A 27669-nucleotide genomic window follows, 5' to 3' on the forward strand; every position below is an offset into this window, starting at 1 on the left:
GAACAATGAAATTTAAATAAAAGCCTCAAATAAAAAAAAAACACTTTATTTCCGACAGCTTAACTGGGTTATAATCCTTTGCTATCCAACTAGTCGTGATTCTAAGCAATAATTATACATTATAAACGACTAGTAAGACAAAAATTAATAAGGTCAGTAATCGAAAACTGAAGGTTGGCCTTTTACATTAACTTAATTACATATTGAGAAATTGCCTGACAGACAATTGAATTGTGTGTGTCTAAGGCTAAGATTAATAAACAAGTTTAAATACTCAATAAATATCCCATCAAAATCTATAGTATAGAATATGTAATTGTCAGATAGGAAATTTAGATCGCACTCTGTCTTTTAAAGTTGCCCTTAGGTTCGTAAACCAAAACGTCAACTCACAATATATTACCGAGCAATGTCAAAAATGTGAAACATTGTAGACTATATAGTCAAAGTTTGCCAGATAAAGAACTGAGATTAGAATTTGTGCTTAATTAACGTTTTAGAATACAGGCATACACTAATGGTTACTTAAGTTTCACTCAAATGTAACGGTTAATATTTTAATTCATGATTAATTAAATTTGCACTTCGAGAAATCCATTTCGGGGTGTTGTTCCATGAATCTGTAAAAAAAGTAACAGTTATAAAATTCTCGTCTGTTAATTGATAGGTATGCAACAATATTAACTTAAAAATTTAAACTCTTGTTATATTTAATACTAATAAAATGATAATAGTCCAGTGACAATACAACCCTAAATTTTCCTCAGATATCGTTTCTTGTATAATTTTTATTTCATAGACAAGGTCGTTGATTGAGCATTCTGTCGGACACATGACGTTGATTTTTAGCTTACATACCAGTTTCCTCACGATGTTTTCTTTCACCGTACAAGCAAGTGATAGATGTGCAAATAGACAAAAAATACATTGGTGCATAGCCAGTGATAGAACCTACGATATCTGAAGCCACTAGACCAACACTGCTTTTGAATACTAGTATTACATTGCCTCTCGACTTTCTGGATCATTACTAAGAAAAAAAAAGAAAAAAAACAATACAGAAATGTGTTAGCTCAATTGTGGAGCTGGAGTGAGTCATACATTCCGTATGTATGATAAGAAGGTAGGCGCTTAGTATGACTTTCGTAGGTCAAAAATGTTGTATTTTGTTAAACTCCTGCTTCGCCTAAACGTCAACTCTGAATCATTCCCTATTTTATTTTCGAACTTAAATCGGGGGCTCCTGTACTTCAAATCGTATACCATATTGTCTTTATTAGTACATTAATAATTATATATACATAGAAAAGTCAGCCATAAATGACTGATTATTTAGATAATGATTTAAGTAAACAAGGAAAGAGAAACGAAATCACTGTTACTGAATCGATTAATGAGTATGTTTGTAAAACTAAATGTTTGTATACAGCGCATACGGAAAATATATCAAGGAGAAATATAACCAGGAACGCCTTTATCCGCCAAATATTTCGCCATTCTCTACACTTCAGCCAACCTTTTACTTCTGATCTCCGCATGAGATCACCAAAATATATTAAATTAATTCCATACAACTTAATTTTTACTACAGATTATATTTATTGTCAGACTTGTTTATTATTAATTTATTATGGAAATAAATGTTAACTGTGCGATTGACTAATAATAAGCATTAAAATTAAATAGCGAAGAATAATTTAAAAATGCCGATACTTATAAATATATTTAATCCGCTGTAAAGGGAATGTCATTACCTAATAATATAATTTGCATTAAATTTATTAATCGGATATCCGGCACTTTCAGCCGTAGTAGGTATTCAATTAATTTGCAACCAGTTTTTCATAATAGTTAATAATAAGGAAATATCTTTATTTAATATCATTCGATTTTTAAAAACTCTAGTAGGAAAATCTTAGTATGTTTATACAAAGGTGGTTTTCCTATACAATTCCAGATTCATTTTTGGCATAGCCAATTTCTCCCCGCGTCTACTTTGACAGTGGTCCATTCCTGTTGGTTCAATTTAATTTAGCACCGTGCGTTGGTAATCCATTACGAGACACCATACAGTGACACGTACTCAGTAGGAAAAAGCTCACAAACTGTTTTGGATTTTTAAAAGCCCAAATGCGACTTTGCTTGGTATAAGACTCAAAATTACGTGAAATCCGTTGTCCCATTTTGTCAGTGATTAACTTTGTTGAATCGATATCTTTACAATTTGTATCGCTTCCTCGCCGCGCACATTAAATTATTAAAAATAAAATAAATCAGTTTCTCTACAACCTTTTTATGACCATGATCATTTGTCAATCTAATAGGCAAGTAGACGATCAGGTCGCTGTGCCTGATACACGCTGTCGATTTTTTGAGTCTAAGGATAAACCGGTTTCCTCCCCTCACGATGTTTCCTTCACCGTTTGCGCGAATGTCAACACTGCTGGGCGTCGAACGACCTTAGAGATGAATGGCACGCTATGGCCACTAGTCCAACACTGCTCTATTGCGAGTGATTACGTCTAATTTCCTACACACTCCACAACTGGGACCACAACATTATACACCTAAATATAAAAAATCTACTAAAGAATATGTGAAATACAAGAACCTACTTCTTAAGTACGTCTTGCTTCTTCTGTTCATCGCTGGTCGGCAATCCCATCTCCTTTTGCCTTTGATCGTACATCATCTTCTCAACTAGACCTCTGGTCTCTCCATCTAAGTCCGACAGCTTTGATGGTTCTGTTAAATAAAACATCATTATTGTTATAAAACGTGCACCAAGTATTTCTTTGCTTCCAAATTATTACCTGACAAAAAAAAACTTACTATATCTATGTTTTATAATTATGTGTCATTCAAGGTATTCTTAAATCAGTTTCAACTTACTAAATAAGTTTATGTTTTTCTTTCGGGTTTTATAGTCGTTCCTTTATTGTACATTATTATTTTTGTATTGAATTGTTTAAATATTTTTACCTTAAGGCTTAAGCTTATTTTTACCTTAAAGCTGTTTCTATTTCTTAATTTCTCTATTTCTATTTCTTAATTATTTCTTAATTCTAGCTATTTAGCTTATGTTTTAGGCAATGTCTCTTCCACACTCTTCGAAACAGTCCACATAAATGTCGTATTGGACAGTGTACGTAAAATTTGGACATTCTGTGACATCGTTTACATTTGATAATCCCTTTAATGAACTATCACTTAAATCGACAAATTTATGACATAGATCCACTTTCCACAAATGTTATATTTAAATTATAAATACCGATCAAAAGATAATATATAAAAATTTTGATACAGATCATAAAAAGCAAACTGTCATTATTTAATATATTAGAAACTTCAATCACTATAGTTAATAATTTTTTAATCACTTCAATAGACAATTAGTAGATCAGCCTTTTATGTGCCAGTCAATACATATATTTCAACACACCTACCATCGAAATTAACGCCAATTAAGGTAATTGACACGGTGCAGGAAAATAACTAGCAGTTAAATTCAGAATCAAGACTAAAACGCTATGTATGTTGCGTATGTATATTACCTATTAGAAATTATATACATAGTTCGCGGTAAGTCTCATCCCTGAATCTTACCCAAAGTACCCACTAATAAGTTTAACATTGTATTTTAAAATTAAATATCGAACAAACCTGGATTTATTTTTTTAGTCGATATTTCAGGATCCGTAGACACAAGACGACCCCACCAATTCATTTTGTTAACCTATAAAAGGAATGACTCAAATAAACTTGCTCACACCTCTTAATTATTTTATAATTTAGAAATATGTTAAAAAAAGGATTTCACTTTTTTAAGCTGTATTTACCGTTTCCCGACAATACAATAAAATTAAAATTTACATATACATAATTATATTACAAAAATAATACACTTTATTTTATTGAAAAAGACAAAGCAATGTTATTAGTTTTTTAAATGTAGATACTGCCCTAATAAAAATCACTACAGGATTGTTATTTTGTAATGTACTGTTATTATAATATAACTATTATAAATATTATAAAAAAAAATTAACATATGAAAGAGAAAATGAGGTCGATTAAAGATTCTTAAGAAATAGCCTTATACTTAACCCAGCCTTAATACTACTAACTTTCCGTTATCACCTACATCAAACTAATAGACATACCTTCTCCAAATTAACCAACAAAGATCTACCATCTTGAAGCACCCACGTGGATTCCTCAATCTTCACATCGGCATCTAGATCGCCGTCAATAATAGGCGGTTGGCCCTTAATGCCCACTTTGAGGTGACGTTTGCTAATAACAACGGTCAAATCCCGTGGTCGCAGCACTTGACGTAATGGTACTCGTAACTGAAGCAAACATATTCATTTAAAGAAAAAACCCCAGGAGCATATACAATTTTTAAAAACTATAATTAATCGTATAAATTACGAAACATCTTCTTCATAATATTACTCTGAAAAGAGTGGTCGTGGTCGCTTTCTGGTCCACAGCGTCGTTTCGTTCCGGATACATAATTATAAAATAATATCTACGTGACTCTAAAACTATGAATAGAGAATAAAACAACCAAGAACTAGAAATCAATTTTATATATTGTCAAACTTATGATTGTTTCTGGTTAGTTTTGTCTTAATAACTGTATTTTTGCACTACTTGCCTATCTTATGTAATTGAATACATTTTTTTTTCTCACAGTGGTTGCCTGGAAGAGATCGCTCGTAAGCGATAAGGCCGCCAGTTGCCCTCCTTTTGATTTAATTATGTTATTTTTTTTTTATATTGTAGTGTAACGAAGTGATAATAAATAAATAAAGCGTTGCGTACTTTTAAACAAAATGGTAACCATGGTAACAAATACTGATAATGAGCAATAAAATGATATAACACACACACATACGTTGTATTCTAGCGACTTCTCATTAAATATTATCTTGTTCTGGAAGGAAAAAGTGCCAAGTAATGTTATATCAATCTTGCTTTAAACCTTCATCTGAAGACTTTTTATGTTACTCTACTAGTAGTACTACTAGTCGTAAGAATCAATGTAACTCACGTTCGTATAAAATTAATAATGAGTACAGATTTATGATGCGGGAAAATGAATACGTGGACATCAGTAGAATAATCATTGTATTTCTCGGTATTTCGAAACTAAAGGGAAAACTATTTAGATAACTGGTTTTGATAACTTAGAACAAAGAGCTTTTATTTTTCAGATACAATTTATGCCAGGCCGCTTCGATTATTTGTAATAACTAGAACAGAGCAACATAAGTTATAGACAAGAAATTTTTTTTTATTTTTTATTTTTCTATGCCACCATACCATGGACAATGGTGAAAAATAATAGACGCGGTAGATGTAAAATATTTTATACTATAGCAAGTTGGCCATAGCCCTCCCCATAACATTTAAATAAAAAAGCCTGTTTAAAAAAAAACATATAACCGGTTTTATAAGATGTTGTGGCGGTATTCCGAGATATTAAATAATAATATAAACTTTCGATAATTAAACAAAATACACCCTGTGCGAGTGCCGTTTTGGTGACAAGACTTAAAATGAGGGACAGAATTATCTATTCATTACGACACACCTATTTAGACGTAAAAACAGCAGTCGGCTCTCTGATTCGGACATACTTGTTGGAGCCTCACATCTTCAGAGCTTCCGTAGGGGATTCTCAAACGCAAAACTAACGTAATTATGTACTAAACTTTTCACGGTTAACAACGACGTTGTAAGGATATGAGATATTCTATACATTCAACAATCTATAACTTATTACCTTGACAAGTTAAGATAAATAATTAATTTACTATCAATTACTTTGGTTAAAATTAAGAAATATAAAAAAATATATTTGTGTAATCATAATTTACAACAGGATATAAATATCATTACTTGATCAATGTACGTAGACGGATATAATAATTTGCATTAAAGCTGGGAGTTACTTAACATCACATTTTAAAAGGTCGCTACAATTACTTAAAGATAACTTAAGATAATATTCTTCCTATAAACAGATTGCTACATTTTCGAATTTAAACTTTCCATTATATGATAAAGGCATTCTAAATAGCAGCCAATGGCACACATAGGATACAAGGAACAAAGGACAAATTGGACGGATTGGGGCAGGGGTATATATAAAAAACAGGGCATACAGGGTACATACTTCTACATAGTTATAATAGTTTTTAATACCAATAAAATACTCCACGATATATCGCTTACTAACGAATTGTTTTAAATAAATCTGCTCAGTTTTTGTTATTTCTAATTCCGAATTAATTCATAGAATACTGAGGTCATTACCACCAGTTTTTTATAAAACCTGAATCCTGTTATTTCATATATTACGTAGTTCATACAATCTTGTTTTCTTGTATTTTTCATGACGTAAATACTATTAATTTTTGTAATCACACGCTTGACATTTAATACACATGTGTTGTTATGTACATAAACATACGTTAAAAAAAATCCATTCACACGGGGATAAGCCTTCTGTGGTAAGAAGCTTGAATTTCAATCCTTCAACTATGTAACGTATTTGGGAGCCAATCATATGTTTACTATTATATTTCATTCGAACATAGTTCTCTGTACATAAAAATTCCAAAAATATGCAGTGATTCAAATTGACGCTATGATTCTTAATTTGAATTTTATGCACATATAAAAACATCAAGCATTAATGATCAGTCTAAATTCCATGGTGCCATGGAAACCACAACGCTAATAGTATTAAAAACTAGTCATTCATCGACTTTTATTTATGATATCAACATCAGACGTAAAAAAGGTCATTGTAATCGTAGTTTTATTGCATACTCAGTAATCAAGCTATATGAAACAAAAAAATGAGAGTTTACAGTGTTCCATATTTAAAAGGCATTTCAGGTTATTAATAGCCCATCAGATGTAAAAAAGATACCTTTTTTTGTTAGCTGGATGGCCAGTAATCATATATTGAGCCTACATTTTCATTAATTTAAAAATAGAACAGTTTCTTTATTCTATTTTTAAAATCGAATTACGCTGTTGAGTTTCTTGTACTTCCCAAAAGGGCGCAGTTTGGAAGGTAATGGATAACATTTGGCTTGAAACTAGTTACATACGCGCTATTTTTTTAATAGCATTTATTAATTCTCAAAATCATTTATGAGTATTACTTACTTATTATTTACAACATTTGCATGTGTTATTATTAATGTAACATTATCATAACGTCTCTTGAGTTTCATTATCGTAAGGTATATAAGTCATACAAAGATGTCAATAATGTTTATTGAAAAAACAAGGTACCAATAGGAATTCTTTTATGGAGGTCACTTCCGCGATTTAGCAACTTCATCATCGTATTGCACCTCAACGAATTAAAATTACATAAATATATGCAACGTTTCTGCTTAATTTACATTCTTATTAGGTTCAAAGCCTTGTACGACAAATTAACATCTTGTTAAGTCGTCGCGCTATGGCTCCAAACAAAGCGATTCATAGAATTAAACGTTTAGGCCTATTTTTAATTTGAATTATACTTGTTGCTACATAGAAAAACGTATTAGTGCGCGGCCCGAGTTTGAAACCCCGTCCTCAGAATTAAGAAAAAAGCAGCTAATGTTTGACAGTCTGTCAAAACATGAAATAAAAATTTCAGAAATAAAAAAAGTAATATGCTATTTCAGATCACCTGTCACGTGAATACTTTTAGGTCATTTCCGGCGCAGCACGCCAACGTCAGTTGTTGCCTCAAGGCCCAGGTCATAGGAAGACGTCATTGTAATGTGTAGAATACTAAGTGCCTGTCTGTATTTGAAGACTTTCCTCGAATTATGTTCGAAACGAAGAATGTTCTGGAGCATTTTAGGAAAACGGTATCCATCCTTAGCGTGAAAATACGGTAAACCGGTTATTATGGTACATTATCGTTTAATAAAAAATAAATTAATGGCGCTACAACCTTTTTAGGTCTGGGCCTCAGATTTCTGCATCTGTTTCATGATCAGTTGTTAATCGGATAGGCCAGTAGGTGATCAGCCTTCTGTGCCTGACGCACGCCGTCGACATTTTGGGTCTAAGGCAAGCCGGTTTCCTCACGATGTTTTCCTTCACCGTTCGAGCTAATGTTAAATGCGCACGTAGAAAGAAAATCCATTGGTGCACAGCCCGGGATCGAATCTACGACCTCAGGGATGAGAGTCTCACGCTGAAGCCACTAGGCCAACACTGCTCTATCGTTTAATACTTATGTAATTTATAAACTCAAGTATGGAATGGATCATTGATAATTGACCATTTCGCTTATTTATCAAGCTATGAAACTAGAGAAACCCTACACACCCGGTTCCAATATCCTGAATACCACTCTTAAGTAACTTAATTACCGTAACATAGGATATTTGTAGTATTTGCGTTTGCCCTCTTATTTATTTATACGAGCTTGGTAACGCTCGGCACATTAATACAAGAATAATAAATATAATTTTTAATGTATCAAGCACTTATAGGCAAACATAACATACAAGAGATAATAAAGAGAAATTATAAAAACTAAATGAAAATCGATTTTACAGTGTTAGGGGAGCAACTATCCAGACCCAAGCTTGTTTATCAGAATGCTCAATCTGTATATCGGTGAGTTTTGGCCAAAAGCCGTTCTCCGAGGGACAAAGGGAATAATGGGTTGCCTTGGGTGTCTAAAGTGTACACGAAATTTAAATGATGTTATAAGGCTGGGGCTATCAACCTGATTGTTAAGTATATTAATTGGAAACGATACATCAATTCATTTTCTACGATTCTCCAAGGAAAGCATCTTAAGTGTGTTAGTGCTCTTAGTAATTATTAAAATATCGACCGTTTCGGAGACAGTATGAAACACTCACCTTTGTTAACAGAATTCGAACAAGGCCATTCTCCTCTAAGCATCTAGGGAACGCAAATAGCCCATACGCCATCTCAAATAGCCGTTTGGTACAACTGTAAACTGACTGACGGTAAACTGACTTCGCGTTAATCGTAAGGTACTCGTCGTATATTATATGATTTTTTAATAACTTCATATTATGATATTAACGTGTAATTTAAAATAATAAGATAACGAAACCGATTGTGGATGCACAAAAACAGTAATTGTTCTACAAGGAGAGCGCCACTAAACGCAGCCGATGCGTGCCGACCTCGCATTCCTGGCAAGGACGATACATGATCACAGCATCTGCTTGACCGTATAAATTTGCTTACTCGTCAATAGATTTCGACGAGCTTTTAAAATTGTCTAAATTTAACCAAATCGATATTTATTACACTACTGCTATATAATACTGGAGTTTGGAGCGAGGCGAAATAAGAGGATCAAAACCGAACACGATGCAAACACACTGTGGGCGGCCTCTGCCCCATCCAGGGGACATAGGACATTAACTCTAGTAAGTGCTGATTTATATAAAATATATTGATAAAGTGGATACCTAATGGCTTTCCATCACCTTACATCGTGTCAAGTATATATGACTTGTTTATTATTTTACGAAATTATAAATTAGGATATTATCCTAAAAGGAACACAGAATTTACAATTGCATCTATGGGTAAGAAGAGTAGAGTCTTAGTGCTTGTATTTCAAAAACGATACGAAACCTAACATTTTAATACTGTTTTACATATATGAAATAGGTGTGATAAAGCATTCAATAAATTGTCACATTTTAAAAGAATATGTTAAATAGCTTCCTAGAATATTTATTTATATAACTAACAGAGACACGAGATTTCGAATCCAAGTAGTATTTACTTATTGAACTTTAATATTTTCATTACTTACTTATAGACGCACTAGAAATTCAAATAGCTGTATGTTTTTCCTTATTGCACAATGCCGCTTAAAAGATAAATAAATACATATTAACTATTTGGGGCTTATAGTGCGTCTTTCACAATACGTAGAAATTTGAAACATTTCAAAATTTGAACGTTTATATATTTCTGGTACAACTTTAAAGTAGCTTTTAACCCACCAAATAAAAGGTTAATGAAAGCCTAAAAAGTAGGTTAATAAAGACACGGTGAAGTAAGCCCAATGATTCCGAGACGCATGATTGGTAGAACAATCATCAAGTAATTAGATTTGAGCGTGTGACTGAGTTAAGCAATTCCGACTTAATACTTTTCAAGAACCTTGTGAACTTGTATGGTGCTATTATACTTGCGTTATCTTAACCCATAGGTAGATATTCTAAATCCCGTAGCTTTTTGATCAATTATTTTACAAGACATCCTTTAGACACAAATACAAGTGTGTCGTATCTTCGTAATACGTAACTCTCGATAGCATAATTATTATTTGGAGAAGCTGAATTGCAATTAAATAACTTAAAGTACGAAATTACTTTTATTCCTTATGAGAAATTGTTTATAATTAACTCTAGGCGTAATTGCTTGCACTCCAAGAAAAAAATCCTTTATTTAACTTTATTAAACGACCGATTAATACATTCAGGTACTAAACGATTCCAAACACTTAATAGTAAATTTTATTATATCGATATCGTCTGTCTGTCTTATAAATTACATTGTCAGGCATTTTTCGTTTACCGTCCACAATCGAACACAAGGTTAGTTTACACTGTCTTCTTTTTCTAGCAAATTAACGATGTTATCACGAGAACGTGACTACGATTCCAATTTAACTAAATGTAAAAATTCATTTGCAGTAAACAAAGACAATTAAAATTGATATAATATTGGTTTTTCTTAAAAAAATAATTATTACATTTTCACATTAATCAACAATTATATATAATGTTTACATGCACGCTAAACAATCAGTCAAAAATAGTAAAATTATAAATCTAATTTTAGACTTAATTTGCATATTATGTATGAAGATTAAAGATATAGTCAGTATAACCTCGTTTTAAGATATTCCAAAACATCATTAAGATGTAGGTTCAAGATTTGTCCAAATTGGTCACTTTATCGTCATTATAACCATGGCGCTACATCTCATTGGTCCGGCTTGGAGTAAGAACCTCCAATCGGTCCAAGCTTCAGTTTGTCAATTATAACATACAAATAGGTGTATTAGGACTTTAAATTAAGGAACGCTATAGAATAATTCATGTTGGGTTTTTAATGTTAAGGAGGCTCCCTGATGTTAAGTGATACCGCCGCCCATGGACACACAAGTGATTTGCCAATTAGTTTTTCATACACTTCGTTGGTAAGGTGTATTTTATACCTTCTAAAAATAGTGATAAAAATACGCATTGGACTACAACCGGATTATCAATCACCTTTGTCTTGATCACAAGATTGAAAGACAATTGACAAAATAGGGAAAGTAGCGACAAGTCAAACGCCAACTGTTAGCGGCACAGCTACTGTATTATAACGAGGAAAGACCAATCCAATAAATAAAACCATTGAACTTGAATACACGCGCCTTTTTAACGCGCCGTAACGTCACCTGAATCGTAATTTCTTTCCGAGTCCCACCATGATTCAAGAGGATCGGCCTTGAGCAGTTGCACAACCACTGGACTGGTCATTCAGACGTCATTTTAGTATACGTGACCTGACTTCTGTTTTGCACACATTAGCCTCTTAACAATCACTATACGAGTTTAGTGGTTGAGATCAGACTTCATATTCGGTCTTCCATAAAGATATCCAATCAGCGGGAAACAAAAATTAATTTAAAAAAATATAAAAAAGGTTTAAAATTTTAAGGGCTTCGATTGGGTCCGTAACTGTTTAAGAAATACGGAGTTCTGAAAATTGTTGCCATTTCTCTCTTAGTACTTCTCGAAACGAAATCTCACTAATGAGCGACTGTATTCATGCTTATCTAGTCAGTTCCTCGTCGCAATACTTACGAGAAAACTTAGTAAATATTACATCAATAAAACAATTTTTACGACATTCGTTTGTTTTTTCTAGTAAAATTCAACAAGTTCACTGGTCACCGAATAGTAAAGCAATCTTAATGTAGCGCCTAAAAACTTGACTGTTACGTCGATTTCAATCAAAACAGACAAACTCTATTAATTTTGCAAATATCTTAAAAATGACTTCTTAAACCGGTAATATGCAAGTCGATATATAAACCTTGGTCGGTATTGCAACACACTCAGTTCAGCTCTAGTCGCTTTGCCGCTTGGAACAGGCGTTTGACGCCGGCCACGGAGAGGGCGAGAGAGTTACTCGGCGATTTGATATGTGATTTTTAGTGCTGTGACGTAGTGACAAGCTTATCAGTATTCGCATGTAAATAAACAATGGATGTGAACAGAGTGGTAAGTTATAATCTATTTAAAATCGGTTCTTTTAAATGAATAGTAAAAAAAAGATGAAACAGAAATATAATGTTACTGAGAATGTTTACCTACTGTATTTTATGATCCATATAATAATGGTGATTTTTTTTCAAATAATATTTTGTATTTAAAGTCCAAATGAATGTGTTAAATGTATCATTAAGTTTAGCATAAAAGGCACACAAGTAACCTAACTAAGATACGGATATATAATTTACATAAAAGTTTAACGGATAATTTATTCACATTATATATTTTTTACTATTAATTCTAACCATTTATAAGTAAAAATGTCGCTCCATTATTTCCGGCTTAATTAAAAGACAATAACTAAATTCCAGTATTAAAACTTTATATGCAAGTTAAAATAATTACTAATTCGTAACTTGAAAAGTTAAAAACATTTAATTTTATAATATATTATGAAATATGATGAACCGTATAAAAAACCTATTGTCGATGAAACATGATTTGCAAATTACCTTAATTGGCAAGCTCAATTAATTCAAATAATTCCTAAAGCCTAATTCAATTTAATTTGCTTAAGTGCAAATATAATAGCTTTCTGTTGTTCGTTTACTTTTTGCTCAAATAAAAAAGACGTGATTATGGATGAAGACGTTACGGGCCAAACTTTTTGTACAGATAAAAAATGTTTTAGGAAACGACGGCTATATTGTAAATTGAAACGACGATTTTATGAAGCTGTCCCGGTCTTTCTATATATGCAAATAACAGCAAGACATCAACATAGCTTAGATCAACAAATGTAACAATATCACCTGCTTGTATACGCCATAAGTTACATGTTGCATTATGGGTATCGCCACTGTATGATCATTTAAAATTAGAACATAAAATTGAACAACTTAATATCACATGACTAACATCACCGTGCACCCAGCAACACATACCATATACGTATTTATTTGAATACCGGAATGAGCAACGATCTAAGAATTTTGGCGTCGCTATCAAATTTTATTATATCCGTCTCTTGTTTACCAGAATTTATTTAAATTTATTTTGTTTCTATATGTGGTCGTCTACATACCAATGCCGTTATTAATAGAACTAATGAGAATTTAATGATATACGTTTTCTATTTGCTTAAAAAACTTGGTCATATTTTAGGGTAAAAATTTCGGGAACGAAAAATAAAATACAGACGTCCTTGTCTACTTAAAATATTTAAAACAACCCAATATTCTACAATAGCCCGTATATTTCTATATAGTTATTAAAATAAGCTGATACTTTTGACATTGAAGACTGATGTAATGTAATAAGTGATAGTTCGAACAAAACGCTTGTTAAAGCCAAAATAATTGGTGCAGGGACTGGAGGCACGACGCGCGGCCTTCACATTTCACTACACCCGGACTTAGCACATCCAGGGCAATGCCCTTATATCCTTTTAATGAAACCTCAAAGTCCTGATTAGCCAATGGAATTTTAATTACTCAAGTCCAAATACAGAAAGCTAATAAGTTGGAGCTTCTTAGATAAAGCTCATTTCCATTACTAGTGTACGAGCCAAAGCTGTACATTTTGCTCACAAAAGTCTGCTTGACAAAGTCGAGTTATATGAACTTTACAATCTCCTTGATATTACTTATATAAGATAAAAATGTTTCCTATTATTATATTATGAAACCACCTACTTATATGTCTAAATCGTTGGTATCAATAGCTTCTGAATAATTGAAAAATACAATACACGTACTTAACTTAACAATTAACGTATAAAACATAAATCTACTTACATGTAGACTAGCAAGAAGCTTAAACATTATTTTTTTCTATTACAAAATGTTCAATAACAAAAAAAATATTGAGAATTTACTGTAACTTGACAATTTGCTAATCCTCTCAGAAAACACAACTTGGCATTTCCCAAACGATGTCAATGACTATATTATGAAATCTTTCAGTCCCGTGAATCATTTGCAATAAATAATCTTTAGTAATATATTATTATTCATTGTATGTTATATAGTAACTTTTCGGTTACTTAAGAGAATTACTAGTTTACTTTAATGCGTCCGAAACCTCCTATAACATTATGTAGATCGTTTTGGGTTCGTAATTCATACTTTAAACTACTCAGTAGGTGCATCTTTTAGTCTAAGGAATAAATCGTCTGGAAGAGGACTTGATAAAATATAATTTAAGGACCAGTGAATCTTACTAAAAATTCTACAATTTATGAAGTAGTAAGATTTCTATCGAAACAAAAGAAGATATGCTAACCTTAGTGCGAATTTACATTATGACCGTGAACTAACGCGGTTTATGTAAGACCATGTCAATAACACTGATTTATCGCTTATTTTATTCAAAGATTTGCCCTTGTCAGTATAATAACATCGTTAAAAAATTAGGAACTGCAGTGTTGCAGCCAGGTGGGCAGAGAATGAATCATGCTAGAGATTAGCTATTGCTCAATGAGTTTGTTGAATGTTCCGTGTCTATAATTTATGGTTAATCTTGCTTTTAAAACCAGAACAAATAGTACTAGTATTATAAATGACATTTACAATACTGTAGCTGTTAAACGTATTTTGATATCCATAATAACTCTTTAGATAATTAACTTCTACACTCATTGTGACTCTATTTCAAAAAAACAATTGACAGCTTCGAATGAGTAATGTAAAACTTTTGTACACTTATGTTTCGCATTCATTACTTTGAGACGGATGTCCCGAAACAAATCCGTGATCTGATGTAATTAGGTTTAACCCTAACAAAAGGCTTCACGATGTTCACGTTAGGAAACTTTAAGAGCTTAGAACCTCTTAAATAAAAAGTTGTCAATTACACTTTGAAATTATCGGAACCACAGAGTTTTTGACATTACGAAATTTTGCACGTCAATGACAGATGTGACGACACAACTCAAAGATCATTGAGTTTGGGGACATAAATATTTTTACTGATTCACAACATCATTTATATGTATTTATATAACCTTATCAAATTTCATTAATGTGGCATTTTATGTATACTATTGAATTATTTAGGCTGGGTAGGTATTTAAAACATGGAGTAGATTTATCGTTGTAATGTTGAAATAATGTTGTTTTAGGTACAAATCTTTCCTATTTACAAGATTAGTATAGAAAAATGTGAGAGGATTCTGCACAAACATTAATAGTTATTCTTTTAAATAATATGCCGTCTCCGCTTTGGTACATGTATGAAAGTCATCGTTACGAGTATAGCGGAGTCCGTAATGGGTCCGTTCCGCTCGCAGTGAAAGGCATTATTGCTTCTTTTTCAATTGAATTTTATTTCATTCATAAAATTTCTAAATTCAAATAATATAACAAATCAGATAAAGAAAAAAAAACGATTAACTATTTGTTTCTATTTTTTTACTTTATCTGTGTTAACTTGACGTCTCCTTGACAACGGTGGTTTTGAAAGAACTTAAACATTAAAATGACTTATGTGGCTCAGTAGGGTAGTCGGAATTTGGAACGTAGGTTTATATAGTCAAAAACAGGTTTAAAAGAAGGGCACAGCATGAATTTCGCAAATTATTTTTCACATTCTTTGTATAGAGCTAGAACGGTTATTCTTAAGTATTTAAATGGTTTTAAAAGAGTAAATTGATGAATTATAAAATCAGTCACGCTTTTAAATCCGGCAATAATAAAATCTTAGGATTTCCGGATTTAAAAGCATCAAAATTAAAATATTTTGCTGAATGTATGGTTAACAATATATTATGTCCTTGACCTACGCGTAGTCGTCTCAGAGATACGGTTAAAAAATAATAGTTTTATCAATTACCTTATTCTTAATATGAGCTACGATAGTAATTTTACGTCAGGCATCTATCTGGATTAGATAAATCTACTGGTATTGGATACAGACTATTTTCGTTATTAAAACATGATTTTACGCGAACATTTTCGTTCGCCTTTCTCGTCTAGAGTCACTCTCAAAACTTCCGTTTTATAGTGTCTATATAATAATTTTAAATTGTATAAAAAATAAAGAGGACGCGACCTTAGTCTTAATTGACACATGTTGGTATTTATCAACCAGTTAACATGATAGCCAGGAAACGCTGTTCTATTTGAAAAAGATTTCAATCCGTCAAGGTAAAATGTTTTGTATACAATTTGATACTCGAAAACAACTAGCTATATTAGATAAGTACACAATGGAACTTTTGCTTCCTTGTAACTTGATATAGTTCCTAATCATACATTGAATTTTGTATCCTTGTATACGATTTTTTTACTTAAATAAAAGCCCAGTAGAATGCGTTTTCCAGGACTTTGCTGATGAGGTAGTGTCACTACCCGAAAAGGTATATTAGGTACATCCCACTCGACTGGTGCTCTGGACAGCACAGAGGCCGAAGCGATGGCGGCGGAAAAATTCATCGTAAGAAAAACTCGTCATAAAATGAAACTATAGAGTATTAAACAGATCGATAAACATAACAGGAGATTGAATACGTCAAAGCGTGACATCACTATTCGTAAGAATCCGGATGAGTTCCCAACCCATCACGGCCACTTTTTCTAATCATCCCACTCAATAACGTACGTACTATTAGCGGCTAATTGATTATGACGTTCACGTACAAAAAACAAAACAATTATTTTCATCTCCATAAAATGATGTAAGAACATCCGTTTTGATGTTTATTCATTGTTCGCATCCATAATTCAAGATCATCTAGACCTCGGCCAGAAGGCGAAGTCGAAATAAAATCTGTGCACGCGCATATTTCTATAAAATTAAAATTTATAACGAGGCTAGATCATCTTCATTGTCAGTCGAGCTAGTGATTTGCATTGACATGATTCCTGTTAGCATAAATTGAGTTCAAGGACGACTATAAAGCATAGTTTGTGACCAGCGTGAACAATGAGTTATGTCCTCATGACGCTTATAAACGATGATTGAAACTACTTGTGTCGTTGTATTGCAATTGCATTGTTGAAATGCCTATATATGAACATATGGTATAACGCCGCGCACGCGACTTGCGTATCAATACGCTTCTATACAAAGCGTATGTGGTATAACACTTTTACAAAAGGAAACAAAAATCACAATTGAAAGAAAACAATTTTTTTTAACCGGATTAAAGCTATATGTATTATTATAGAACTAGACGTCGGAAAAATTTAAAATTAAAATTATGAAAATAATTATAAGTTTATAATAATACAAATAGCTTTAATCCGGTTAAAAAATTGTTTCCTTTCAATGTGTAAAAGCTATGTTAACCAAAGACAATACTAAAAATCACAATTGATAATTTTCAATTCACACTTTCATTCTTGGAATTAAGACGAAGTACGAATTAAATATGAGCTCGTCAAAATCAAAAGGCATTGTGACATTTGCATCACCGAAAGTGTTCCGAGAATTTGCAGCACGCTTTCTCCTAAAAGGGGCCAGACTAGCTCGTTAACCGATTATCATGGTAATTGTAACAAGCATTGTTTTGAGAACCTGCTTAAGCATTTCTAAAGAAAAAAAAATATTGGTCAGCCAACAAGGCTTACTTGAAGCATATGTAAAAATCTTGCTTACAGGACCTTTTACAAAAAACAAAGTTAATTTAAATTGTTAATTTGCTCAATTCTGTAAGCTAAAAAGAATACGATGAAACTGCGACATAGAAAGTAGACAAGATATATCTATCGCTATTGTGGCTTAACAACGTACAGAAATCCTCGGAGCAGTGAGGTCGCTCCCTGAAGCCTGTGAAGTGCCCAGGAGCCTTCTGTGCTTCTGGAAAGAGCTAGGCTGGCTAAATTAGCCAGCACTTTACGCACAACGGACCAACTATGAGTCTAAGTGCGTAATATGAGTCCAGCAACCAATATCAATACCAATCTATCGGTAACTTGTTTTAATTGACGTATACACGATATAAAGGGCCACCACACACTTCGTCGGAAAAGTGGAAGGAAAGGCTTTAGAGGCTGGCCGGGTACCTTTTTAGAAAATTTAAATTTATTATGAACAAACAATTTTGTTTTGGCAAGTTTTGACATGAATTACATGAACTGTGTGAACGATTGCCGATTAAATGATGAGCCGGGTGTCTTTTTAAAATTATTAAAATGATTCCTGTATTGAAAAGAATGGACGTCGCTAGCAAATAGGTACATAATTGAGGCTACTTAAACATATTTAGAAATTCTTTGGTAAAGATATTTTTTAGAAATAAAAAAAATTAACAAAATCATTGACATGATCGGTTGCGATGGTTACATTGCTTACATATGAAATTTATATGCAAACTTAAAAAACGCGTCCTGTTCTAGAACGAGCGAACGACAAAAAATACTGGTACTTCCGATTTTTTTCCATAAGGATAAATTTTGATAAGCTTTCGAAAATATGGTACATTCACACCTCGTAATTAGATCCTAGGTTAGTCAAGAGTCAGTAACTGAACTCCCAAGTCTTATAATAACATTACGTAACATTCACAATATGGCAAGATTGCATAAACGTTTGTGGGACGGAAAGCAATCGTCATTACATATTAAAAAACTAATGTTACCTAAGTTTACATCCTCAGTAAGTTTTTACCTATAAACACTTATATTATTATATTATTATTAAGAATCATAGAAACAATATAACATTTTCATTGAATGGATTAGATTCTAATTTTTCAAAAAAAATATCGTAATTATATGCAATGTTTTTGGAAATCCTTCGACAAGAGCATGGAAAGATAAATCCGCTTCCCAGGAAGCAACAAGAAAACGGTCACTTAAAGTGCTTAACTCATGGACACCTGCAATACCAAGGCGTTGTAAAGTCGCGTTTTTAAAGGATTTGGTACGCTTTTGAAAGCCTCTTAGGGTATGCAAATCTTTGCGATATAATACACCCAAAATCCAATACGCTGATGTAATCAAGAGTTAAGTTAGAGTCGATTTAACTCCCTATATAGTAGTAACGCAAGTTCATATTTCAACATAAAGAACCACTCTATCAAACGCCTTACTTAAATTATTAGACCAGACGGGATTGAGCCAGACTGTGTCGGTGCAATCGGACTGCTTTACCAACTTGTCAAAGTAGGTTTGTTTGTATGACTTAATGTGCCGTGATCACAATAACCGTTATTGGCAGAGGCGTAGACGAGTTACATGCAATTAGATTCGTTAAGATTCCATTGCGTAATTTATAACCGGTGTTTTGGTCTAAATACACTTTAATTCGGTTAGAACGCAAGCTATATTAAAAATATGATATCCGTACTTATTCTATGTTATTACGATTAGTACCGCCAATCTTTTGAAAATGTGATTCACATTTTTTGTATATACCCTCACACTATGCATTATTCATAAAAAATAAATAACTCTAACAATTGCTGTGTAATGCTGTCTGTAAAAAATAAATAACTCTAACAACTCAAAAACTCCGTTTTTTTTTTCTTAGAAGTGATTCGATTTTTATGTATAACGTGCCCTTTTTTGACTTTTGATATTATTTTCATAAAATTTTACGCACCGAATCTAAGTATTCTATTACTTGATGGATTTGGATGTTCTGCAAAAATCCGGTATCATTAAATTCTATTAGTTCTATATCTGTTTAATTAAGCGGATTCGCTCTACATGAATTTTTACTATTGAGTTATGGGCTGGGATTCTATAAGGGACTTGTTTGCCATAGAAACAGTAGAATTGTACAAGTTCCGAGCACCAATTATCACGTGTAAAGCAGATAATTACATATATACTAAGACGAGAATCTCCAACGTGTTATAGCCACGTGTGTAACTAAATTATCAGGCCTAGACAGACATCCGCCAACAATCACGTGCCAATATACGGACTTAATGCATTATGCATTGGTAATAAAACATAAACGCTTTAAGTGCATCAAAGTATCAATAAATAATTTAAAAAAACAAGTAAGATCAACTTCGTGATCATTTGCTTTTTCTAATAGGCAATCAAGATCTGGTGAAGGCTTCTTCTGTGGCTGCGACACGCCGTCTACTTTTTGAGACATGCCGAGTTCTTCACATTTTCCTTCACCGTACGGCCTAGTAGGACTAGAATGTACTAATGAAAAGTGCATCAATGCAGAAACGGGTAGCATACTAAGGAATGCGAGCACGCTCAAGCAACAACACTAATACTATTCTTTATAAATTAAATACTAAAAAGATTTTTAAGTATCAGTCTTCTGAGCTTCTTAGCTTTGAAAAATGTCAAGTTCACAAATCCTACTACTTCCTTGATTCCCGAAATACGGAATACATCGATTGAGACATCATGTTCTGTATTCTATTATTTTAAGACAATTATGACGTACTTATAAGGTTAACGATAAAAAAATGATCACTTAATTTTTTTCAATCAATTATTGAATTTCATCGTCGTACTCTATAGCCATTTTACTTCGACCGCAAGCTTACTCAAACTAGGCGAGACACTTGTTCTAAAATGAATAGCGAAAGTTTAAGGCTTTGCTCAAAGTACAATAGTACAGATCACAACCGGTTATTTGCAAACAAAAACTAGCATGATATCTTTATTGAAATTGCATTCTATTAATTTCAGTACACATTATAAGCCTATTAAATACAATTAATAAAATAGGCATGTATATGACATACAATGAAGTTGGTATAAAATTCGATATATTCAATGAAACGCGTATGATTAAAATCGTGTTTTTGTGTAAGTTACGCTAATATCCAGTATAAAATTACGATGTTTTAGGCAACCAAATTTTTAAACATGCTTTGCAAACTCAAATACACGTAATACTCGAGTAACAAGGTACTAAAATAATTTACCATAAACGTACACGCCTTAAAGGTCTATCCATCATCTTATCAACAGAACAAAGGTTTAAGAGTCCATGAGAGCAAAAACAACTAAAATTGCGTCTGTGCCGGAGGCCGGCAAAGATAAAGAGATCGCGAACCTTGAATATTGTCTGACAAAATCAATCGGACGACTTGACCTAAAAATGAAATTCATTAAACATCACGGCGTAAATCACGACTGAGAAGTAAAGAAATTCATAAGAAATTTGTAATATTTAGATAGTGCAAAATTCTATCTATATCGGAGACTAAACAGTTACACAATTGTCGTCTCTATTGTGTCTACCGTTAAAGGCTTTTAGGGATGACAATTGTATGAAGAAGCGTAATCTTATAATTCAAGTAGGTATGAGTATAAACGTCAATTATATAATCATTTTCAAATAATATCTTCAACAGTTAAGACTTGAAGGTCATACTAAAACACAGTTACACAGGTATTAATATAAGTTTTTTATTGCTTTGTCTTGTTTGTCATTCGGGTCACCTTGAGACCTTTTTTCTATAGCTGCAGCCCCATATAAATCACTTCAACACGCTACAGTGCAAAATTCCCGCAAAAAAATTGCTTCAATTTAGCAGAGAAGAAATTAGACAGAAGCAGCTGTATAACATGCATTTAAGTTTAAAACATTTACGTAACCAAATACACACGAGCATTAAAATTACCTTCAAACTAACATGAAGCCGGCAAAACACTAATCATGTACCTAAAATCAGAATACGGTCACAATATAACCTATTTCGGAGCGAGTCTTTACAACAGCGTGCCTTTTAAGACACGGAAATAGAAGTGAACCCATTTCGAATACGCCTGCAAAGTTTTTTCGTAGATAGACTGTAATGCAATAACAGCGTACAACGGTGGTGATACATTTAACTTTTTATGTTTTTAATATTTCATTTTTCTCAAGTAACATACATGTTATGTTTGTAAAAAGAATAAACTTCTTGAAACCTAAAACGACGGTATATCCCTTGACGGACCTTCAATCAAAACTTATGCAAATTTCAGATTACAACGGACTGGCACATACCGAGGCCGTCTTTATCTAGTGCGGGCAGTATCAATGATTCCCGCTCTAGAGGCGGCTCCGCCTCCAGCCAAGGCTCTTCTAGTAATCACAGCACACACGTAAGTCTCCAATTAAATCATTAATTTGGTCTATTTTATTTTAAAATAATGACAAGTGAATATGAATCTTACGTGATCGTTAAAGCAAGATATTAAACTTAAGTAAAATACAATATAATAGGAATGTACTATTTCAATAGCGATCTGATATCAGTCGGGTAAATCAAAGACAATTATTATTCATGAGAATTTAAAGTATTTTTGAAATAACTTCGTTGTATCAGTACAAATCCTTAACACCTTCGAAATTTTACAACCCTTTCTTAAATGACACTCTTTAATTTATATTCCCGTCATTATTTCTTTAAAACTGATATTAATAATTATAAACTTTTTGAAAAAGTCTCTGAAGGATTGCTATGTCCGAAATGGCAAGAAATAACAAGTGGCGACATCTTCTCAGGTGTGGATCATATTTCTGTATCTGTTTCATGATCTTCACGATGTTTTCCTTAACCATTCGAGCGAATGTTAAATGAGCAAATAGAAAGTCCATTAGTGCAAAACCGGTGATCTAACCTACGACCTCAGGGATGAGAGTCGCACGCTGGAGCCACTAGGCAAACACGGCTCTCAATAAATAAATATACAAATTTAAGGGTTTTACAAATGCATATCTCCTGTTCGAAATTATAAGAATCAAAGTCACACGACGTACTTTAAATTTCCGACTATACGATAAATTATCTAAGTACATCTATATTGTTTCAAAGTTCACGTATAAAATTATCCTTAACGATGAAAGCAATCCGGATATAGATAAATGAACGGATATAAACGTCATATTATGCAATGTTCATCATGTACCATTATTATACTGATGCAAGAAGCCTTGAAGAGGCATTATACCATTTCTATTTAGGTTGCCAAAATGCCGATTACGATTCGATTATGTATTCATTTAACATCGAATATTATAGGTAGCTCATAAAAAACGTCATTTCTAATATTGTCGTCGATTTATATTATTTTCCCAATTTATTAATACAAAAAAAATAATGGGACGGTGGAACACAATTTGATTTCAACACTGTCGACAGTCTATCGCTGACCACGCTTGCTGAAAAGACCTCGAAAGGGTCGAGTTATGTAAAGAATATAATCGTTAAATAATATATAATGTTCATCAGAACTTTGAGAGAGGTTCGTTACAGATGAGAATAATTTGCACATTCATTTCTGATAATTGAATGTTACCTCTTTACTCGTGCTACTTAGAAAATAAACATTACAAACCATCCTAACTATGTCAAGTGAAGTTCTATGTGAAATGAAAATGAAAGCTGCAAACATACCAATCTTTGATTATATAATTATTTACATTGCTATATACTTTACAGAGCGTCTCATCCGGATCACTTCTTCTAACAGCTGCACACCTAGTACAATTGAATGGAAATCAAAACTACGAGCAGGTACCAAGACCTGCCTTTACCAACGTAGTAACGATCCCAGAAGAAAGTGTCGATACATTATGGAAGGACGTCAAACGAGGCTCCATACCGGAACAAGACTCAACATCACTAGCCAGCTCCACCCACTTTACAGTTGTGAATGGTTTTACGAAACATCGACCGACGAAGGAGCCAAAAACCTGTTGCTGCAACCAATCCCATCAGATAACAGTCCTAGTCATTTGTATGACAATTCTGTTCTCTGCTTGTATATTGGCTGCTATATGCTTTGTTGAAAGTAAGTATGCTCTATTTGTGTTTGATATTGTATGAAAGAATTGGTATTATATCCCGTGCCTATACATATAAGGACTCAATCGTCAAAAAATTCAGTACCTTTAGCGTTATAGACTAAATCTTATTCATACTTTTGCATTTTACCAAAGTCATCATAGCATAGTAACCATAGGACAGGACTGAATAGTCTAGTAATACTATTACGACCTTATTTAAAACCTTACAAGCCTGAAGAACTTATTTTGCAAATTATTATTTGATTATTCCATAGTTAATATAAACCGTTACATTCATCAATCAACATACATTAATCTCACAACACCAAGATTATAAAGGACGCCCCAACGTTCAACTAAATTACGACATTAATATGTAGTTTAACAATCTAAGCATTTCTTTCGAATGTAAATGTTTGTTCACTGAGGGATTTCTATCCAAAAGGTGAAGGAATTGTTACAGGCGAATGACAACCTTGACAAATAGACATGAACTTAGGTAATACCATGTATTTCAATTATAATCATAAAGGTGGGGCGAGCATGGTTAACACACCCTTGAATGACATTACTACTGAGGCATGAGCATTAAAAAATAAAACCTGGTTCATCGGTTTTTAACTATCTCTGGAAGGACTTTGAGGTTCATACGTAAATAAATTTATACCGTAATTAAAAAATAAATATGATCAAACTAAAACCTTCATTCGAGGCTAACCTTATAACGTAAGCCGTGGCGTGTTTTTATTTTACGTCACAAATTGAACCGACATCTGTAGTTACAAATGCATTAACGATTTTTTTTTGTTTCAGTGCGAATGCGAAGAGAAACCGGAATGTACAAATATTCTTAGAGACGGTTAGAAAGCATTCAATCGACAAATTAGTTATAGTAATTTATAATAGTGAGGCTATTATATAAGTAATTACTGGAATTTGTATTTTGATGCTTTAATTAAGCATCCAATAATATTTACATCGGGCACATAGACGGACGAACGTACGACGTTTACAAAATCACTTCAGGAAGCTATTTTGTCTTTTAAAATGACAACAATTACGATAGAAAGTTTATTAGACTTTGACCTTTCCCATACTCTCCACTGGTCTTCAAATATCAGATTTAAGAATACCATCTGGATTGTTTTATGTATACATAAGTATAATTAGAAATCTATTTCGGTTTTTATCGCATGGATGCGATCTTAAAGACGATTGTGTAATTATATTTTAGTTGAATAAATTAGTGCAATAATTAGTTACGTCTAGTAACTGGTATTTAGAACAATTCAGAGCTCAAATCACATTCTAGTTAAGTAAATTATTAAAAGCAGATAACTGTGATTATATTTACTATGTTAATAATGGATTAGTAAAAACTAAAAATAAGTTGTACTTTAATCAAATAGAAACATAAATATGTGTTTTTGACCTTCGAATGCCAGGAACATTCGACGACCTACCGCACACAAGGTGGCACTCGTTCGATCCGGCATCAATGGTTTCAGGTTTGTACACACTATAAAGGTGCCATTGGGTCTTATAACTTCAAAAATATAAATATATCAGCAAAAAAATAATATTTTAATAACACAAGCAACAGTTTCGCGAAATACACCGAATATTATAATAAATCACTTTCGTATATATACTACAGCTCTAGGGTTAACTTAATATAAATGAACTCTAGTTCACAGACCATATCATGCAAATTTCAACCATGAAAGAGACGTTTCAAAACACGCTTATTTTCAATAGTGCAGTGAAGTGATTTTCAATAGTGCAGTGAAGTGCATAACACAGACGAATTAGATAGACATGTAATAATTTAACACTTCTTACAGAATGCCAGTGATGTTTGAATTAGTGTTATCAATGTAAATATTTAGCACAATTTTTTATTAGAAATTAACTTGTATGTCCCAGTTAAACATATTTCTTAATTTATAATCTGTGATAATTAAACACGATAATACGTAAAGTTTTTTTTATTTATTTCAACCACATCCTCTAGTCTCTAAGTCGCAAAGCCAAAAGAGAACAGCCAAGCACCAAGTGTTAGATTCCCAGTGCGGTGGTTATTATTTTGCATATGTTATATTTCTTCGTATTTTTTAGAGAATTAAGTAGTACTTCTGATCGCTTTCCCATGTGAAGGGGCTTTATATGGGCCTTCAAAGAATAAATTAAATGATTTCGTTTTGCAATTCAGTAACTATTCCATCGCAATTCATGTATCCGTGACTAGCTTTTTAGTGTTTTTTGTATTATTTTAGATTAAGGATAAATTTTTTTTCAAAGATTTGGTTATGCACTTCTTGCAATTTAACAATCACATTTTTGCCTGGAAGAGATCGCTTGTTAGCGATAAGGCCGCTCGTTGCATCCCTTTTAATTTTTATGTATTATTTTATTTGTTTTTCGATAAACATAAAGGTAACGAAGTGTAAATAAATAAATAAAACCAAATTTAGAAAGTAGATAATATTGAACTTATAATGGAGTCTTAAGGAAAGTCATGGAAGCAATCGGCGTAAAATATAAATTCTGTAATATATATTTCTTACTTACTTACTTACTACTTTGGAATTAAAAATATTTAGTTTGAATCTTAGTAAAATTTTTGAGACTTAATATATTGTAATTATTATTTCACGCGGTTTTATGAAAATCATAAAATATGGTAGTATAAATGGATTTAAATTGAAAAGATTTTTCATTTGTATGTATGAGAATCGGGATATGAGGGAGCGTTCAAGTGTTACGTCACGTAATTTTTGTAGATTCTTGAACCCCCTCCCCCTCCCTATGAAACGCGCCGTACCGTTTCTATATCCAATAGTAAAACGTTTTGTGACCACCCAGTGACTTTTTATACCTAAAACTTACCATTATGTGGTGTAAAGTACTGGAAAGTAGAAAATAATGTTTATTATAAATAATAAATAAATAATGGTTATTGTTATAACGTGTAGTTCAATCCCCGTTCTCATCGTAACGTTTTACAAGACGAAAATTCGTTACATAATATTTGAACGCTCTCTTACGTATAAATCAGGTTTTCAACATTTTCTCGACTAGACAACGTATCATCATGTTTATGAAATAACCTGAATAAGACTTATTTCCCGAATATGCTGGTTATAAATTATGTTGTGCCAAGTAACAGGTAACGTAATTAAAAACAATGTAATTATATATCTAACGCTGTCTATATATTTAGAAACGCCATTTTTTAAATTAATATTAAATTATAATCACAAGTTGTAACACCTTTAATTATCGTCTTATTTGATGAACTCGTTCATTACCATTTGTACCACATAGTTCAGTCATTGAAGCTTAAATTAGGTAAGAATCTCGGAATTCAAGATACACATCTGTAAGTCTGTAAATACTTATATATTGACACCCTTAAAGTTGTCTCAAAACCTACATGTGGTGGGGTACACGCAACTTTTAAATTTCAATTTTACCTTTTTAATTTACAGACTTACAGATGGATATCACGAATACCGAGGTGAACTTACTATAATGACTGGACTACACAAACTTTTTAACAGCACATACACAACGTATACAAGCGCCACCTATCAGCCTAATTAGAATATTTGGCTGTTATTTTGTTCTAATGCCGCCTCAAGCGCATGTATAACACAAC

The 27669-nt window shown here is 32.6% G+C and overlaps 2 protein-coding genes across 4 annotated transcripts in view; one reads left to right on the forward strand and one right to left on the reverse strand.

The window, feature by feature from the left end:
* Positions 1-32: 32 nt before the first annotated feature.
* Positions 33-27669, reverse strand: part of LOC123706938 (nuclear migration protein nudC) — a 29989-nt gene continuing 2352 nt past the window's right edge. For all 3 annotated transcript variants that reach the window (XM_045656593.1, XM_045656592.1, XM_045656591.1), the window contains exons 6-9: positions 4167-4355; positions 3667-3739; positions 2616-2745; positions 33-620 (exon numbers count right to left, since the gene is read on the reverse strand). In XM_045656593.1, coding sequence (XP_045512549.1) covers positions 569-620; positions 2616-2745; positions 3667-3739; positions 4167-4355 — 444 coding nt within the window. In that variant the 3' untranslated portion in view covers positions 33-568. The remainder of the gene's footprint in view (positions 621-2615; positions 2746-3666; positions 3740-4166; positions 4356-27669) is intronic.
* Positions 11996-25989, forward strand: LOC123706939. Its single transcript, XM_045656594.1, has 4 exons — positions 11996-12317; positions 22202-22321; positions 23662-24013; positions 24822-25989. Exons 1-4 carry the CDS (start codon positions 12300-12302, stop codon positions 24860-24862), a joined length of 531 nt encoding a protein of 176 aa, XP_045512550.1. The 5' UTR covers positions 11996-12299; the 3' UTR covers positions 24863-25989.

This window comes from Pieris brassicae, chromosome 3 (genome assembly GCF_905147105.1).
Source record: "Pieris brassicae chromosome 3, ilPieBrab1.1, whole genome shotgun sequence".
NCBI classification, from domain to species: domain Eukaryota; kingdom Metazoa; phylum Arthropoda; class Insecta; order Lepidoptera; family Pieridae; genus Pieris; species Pieris brassicae.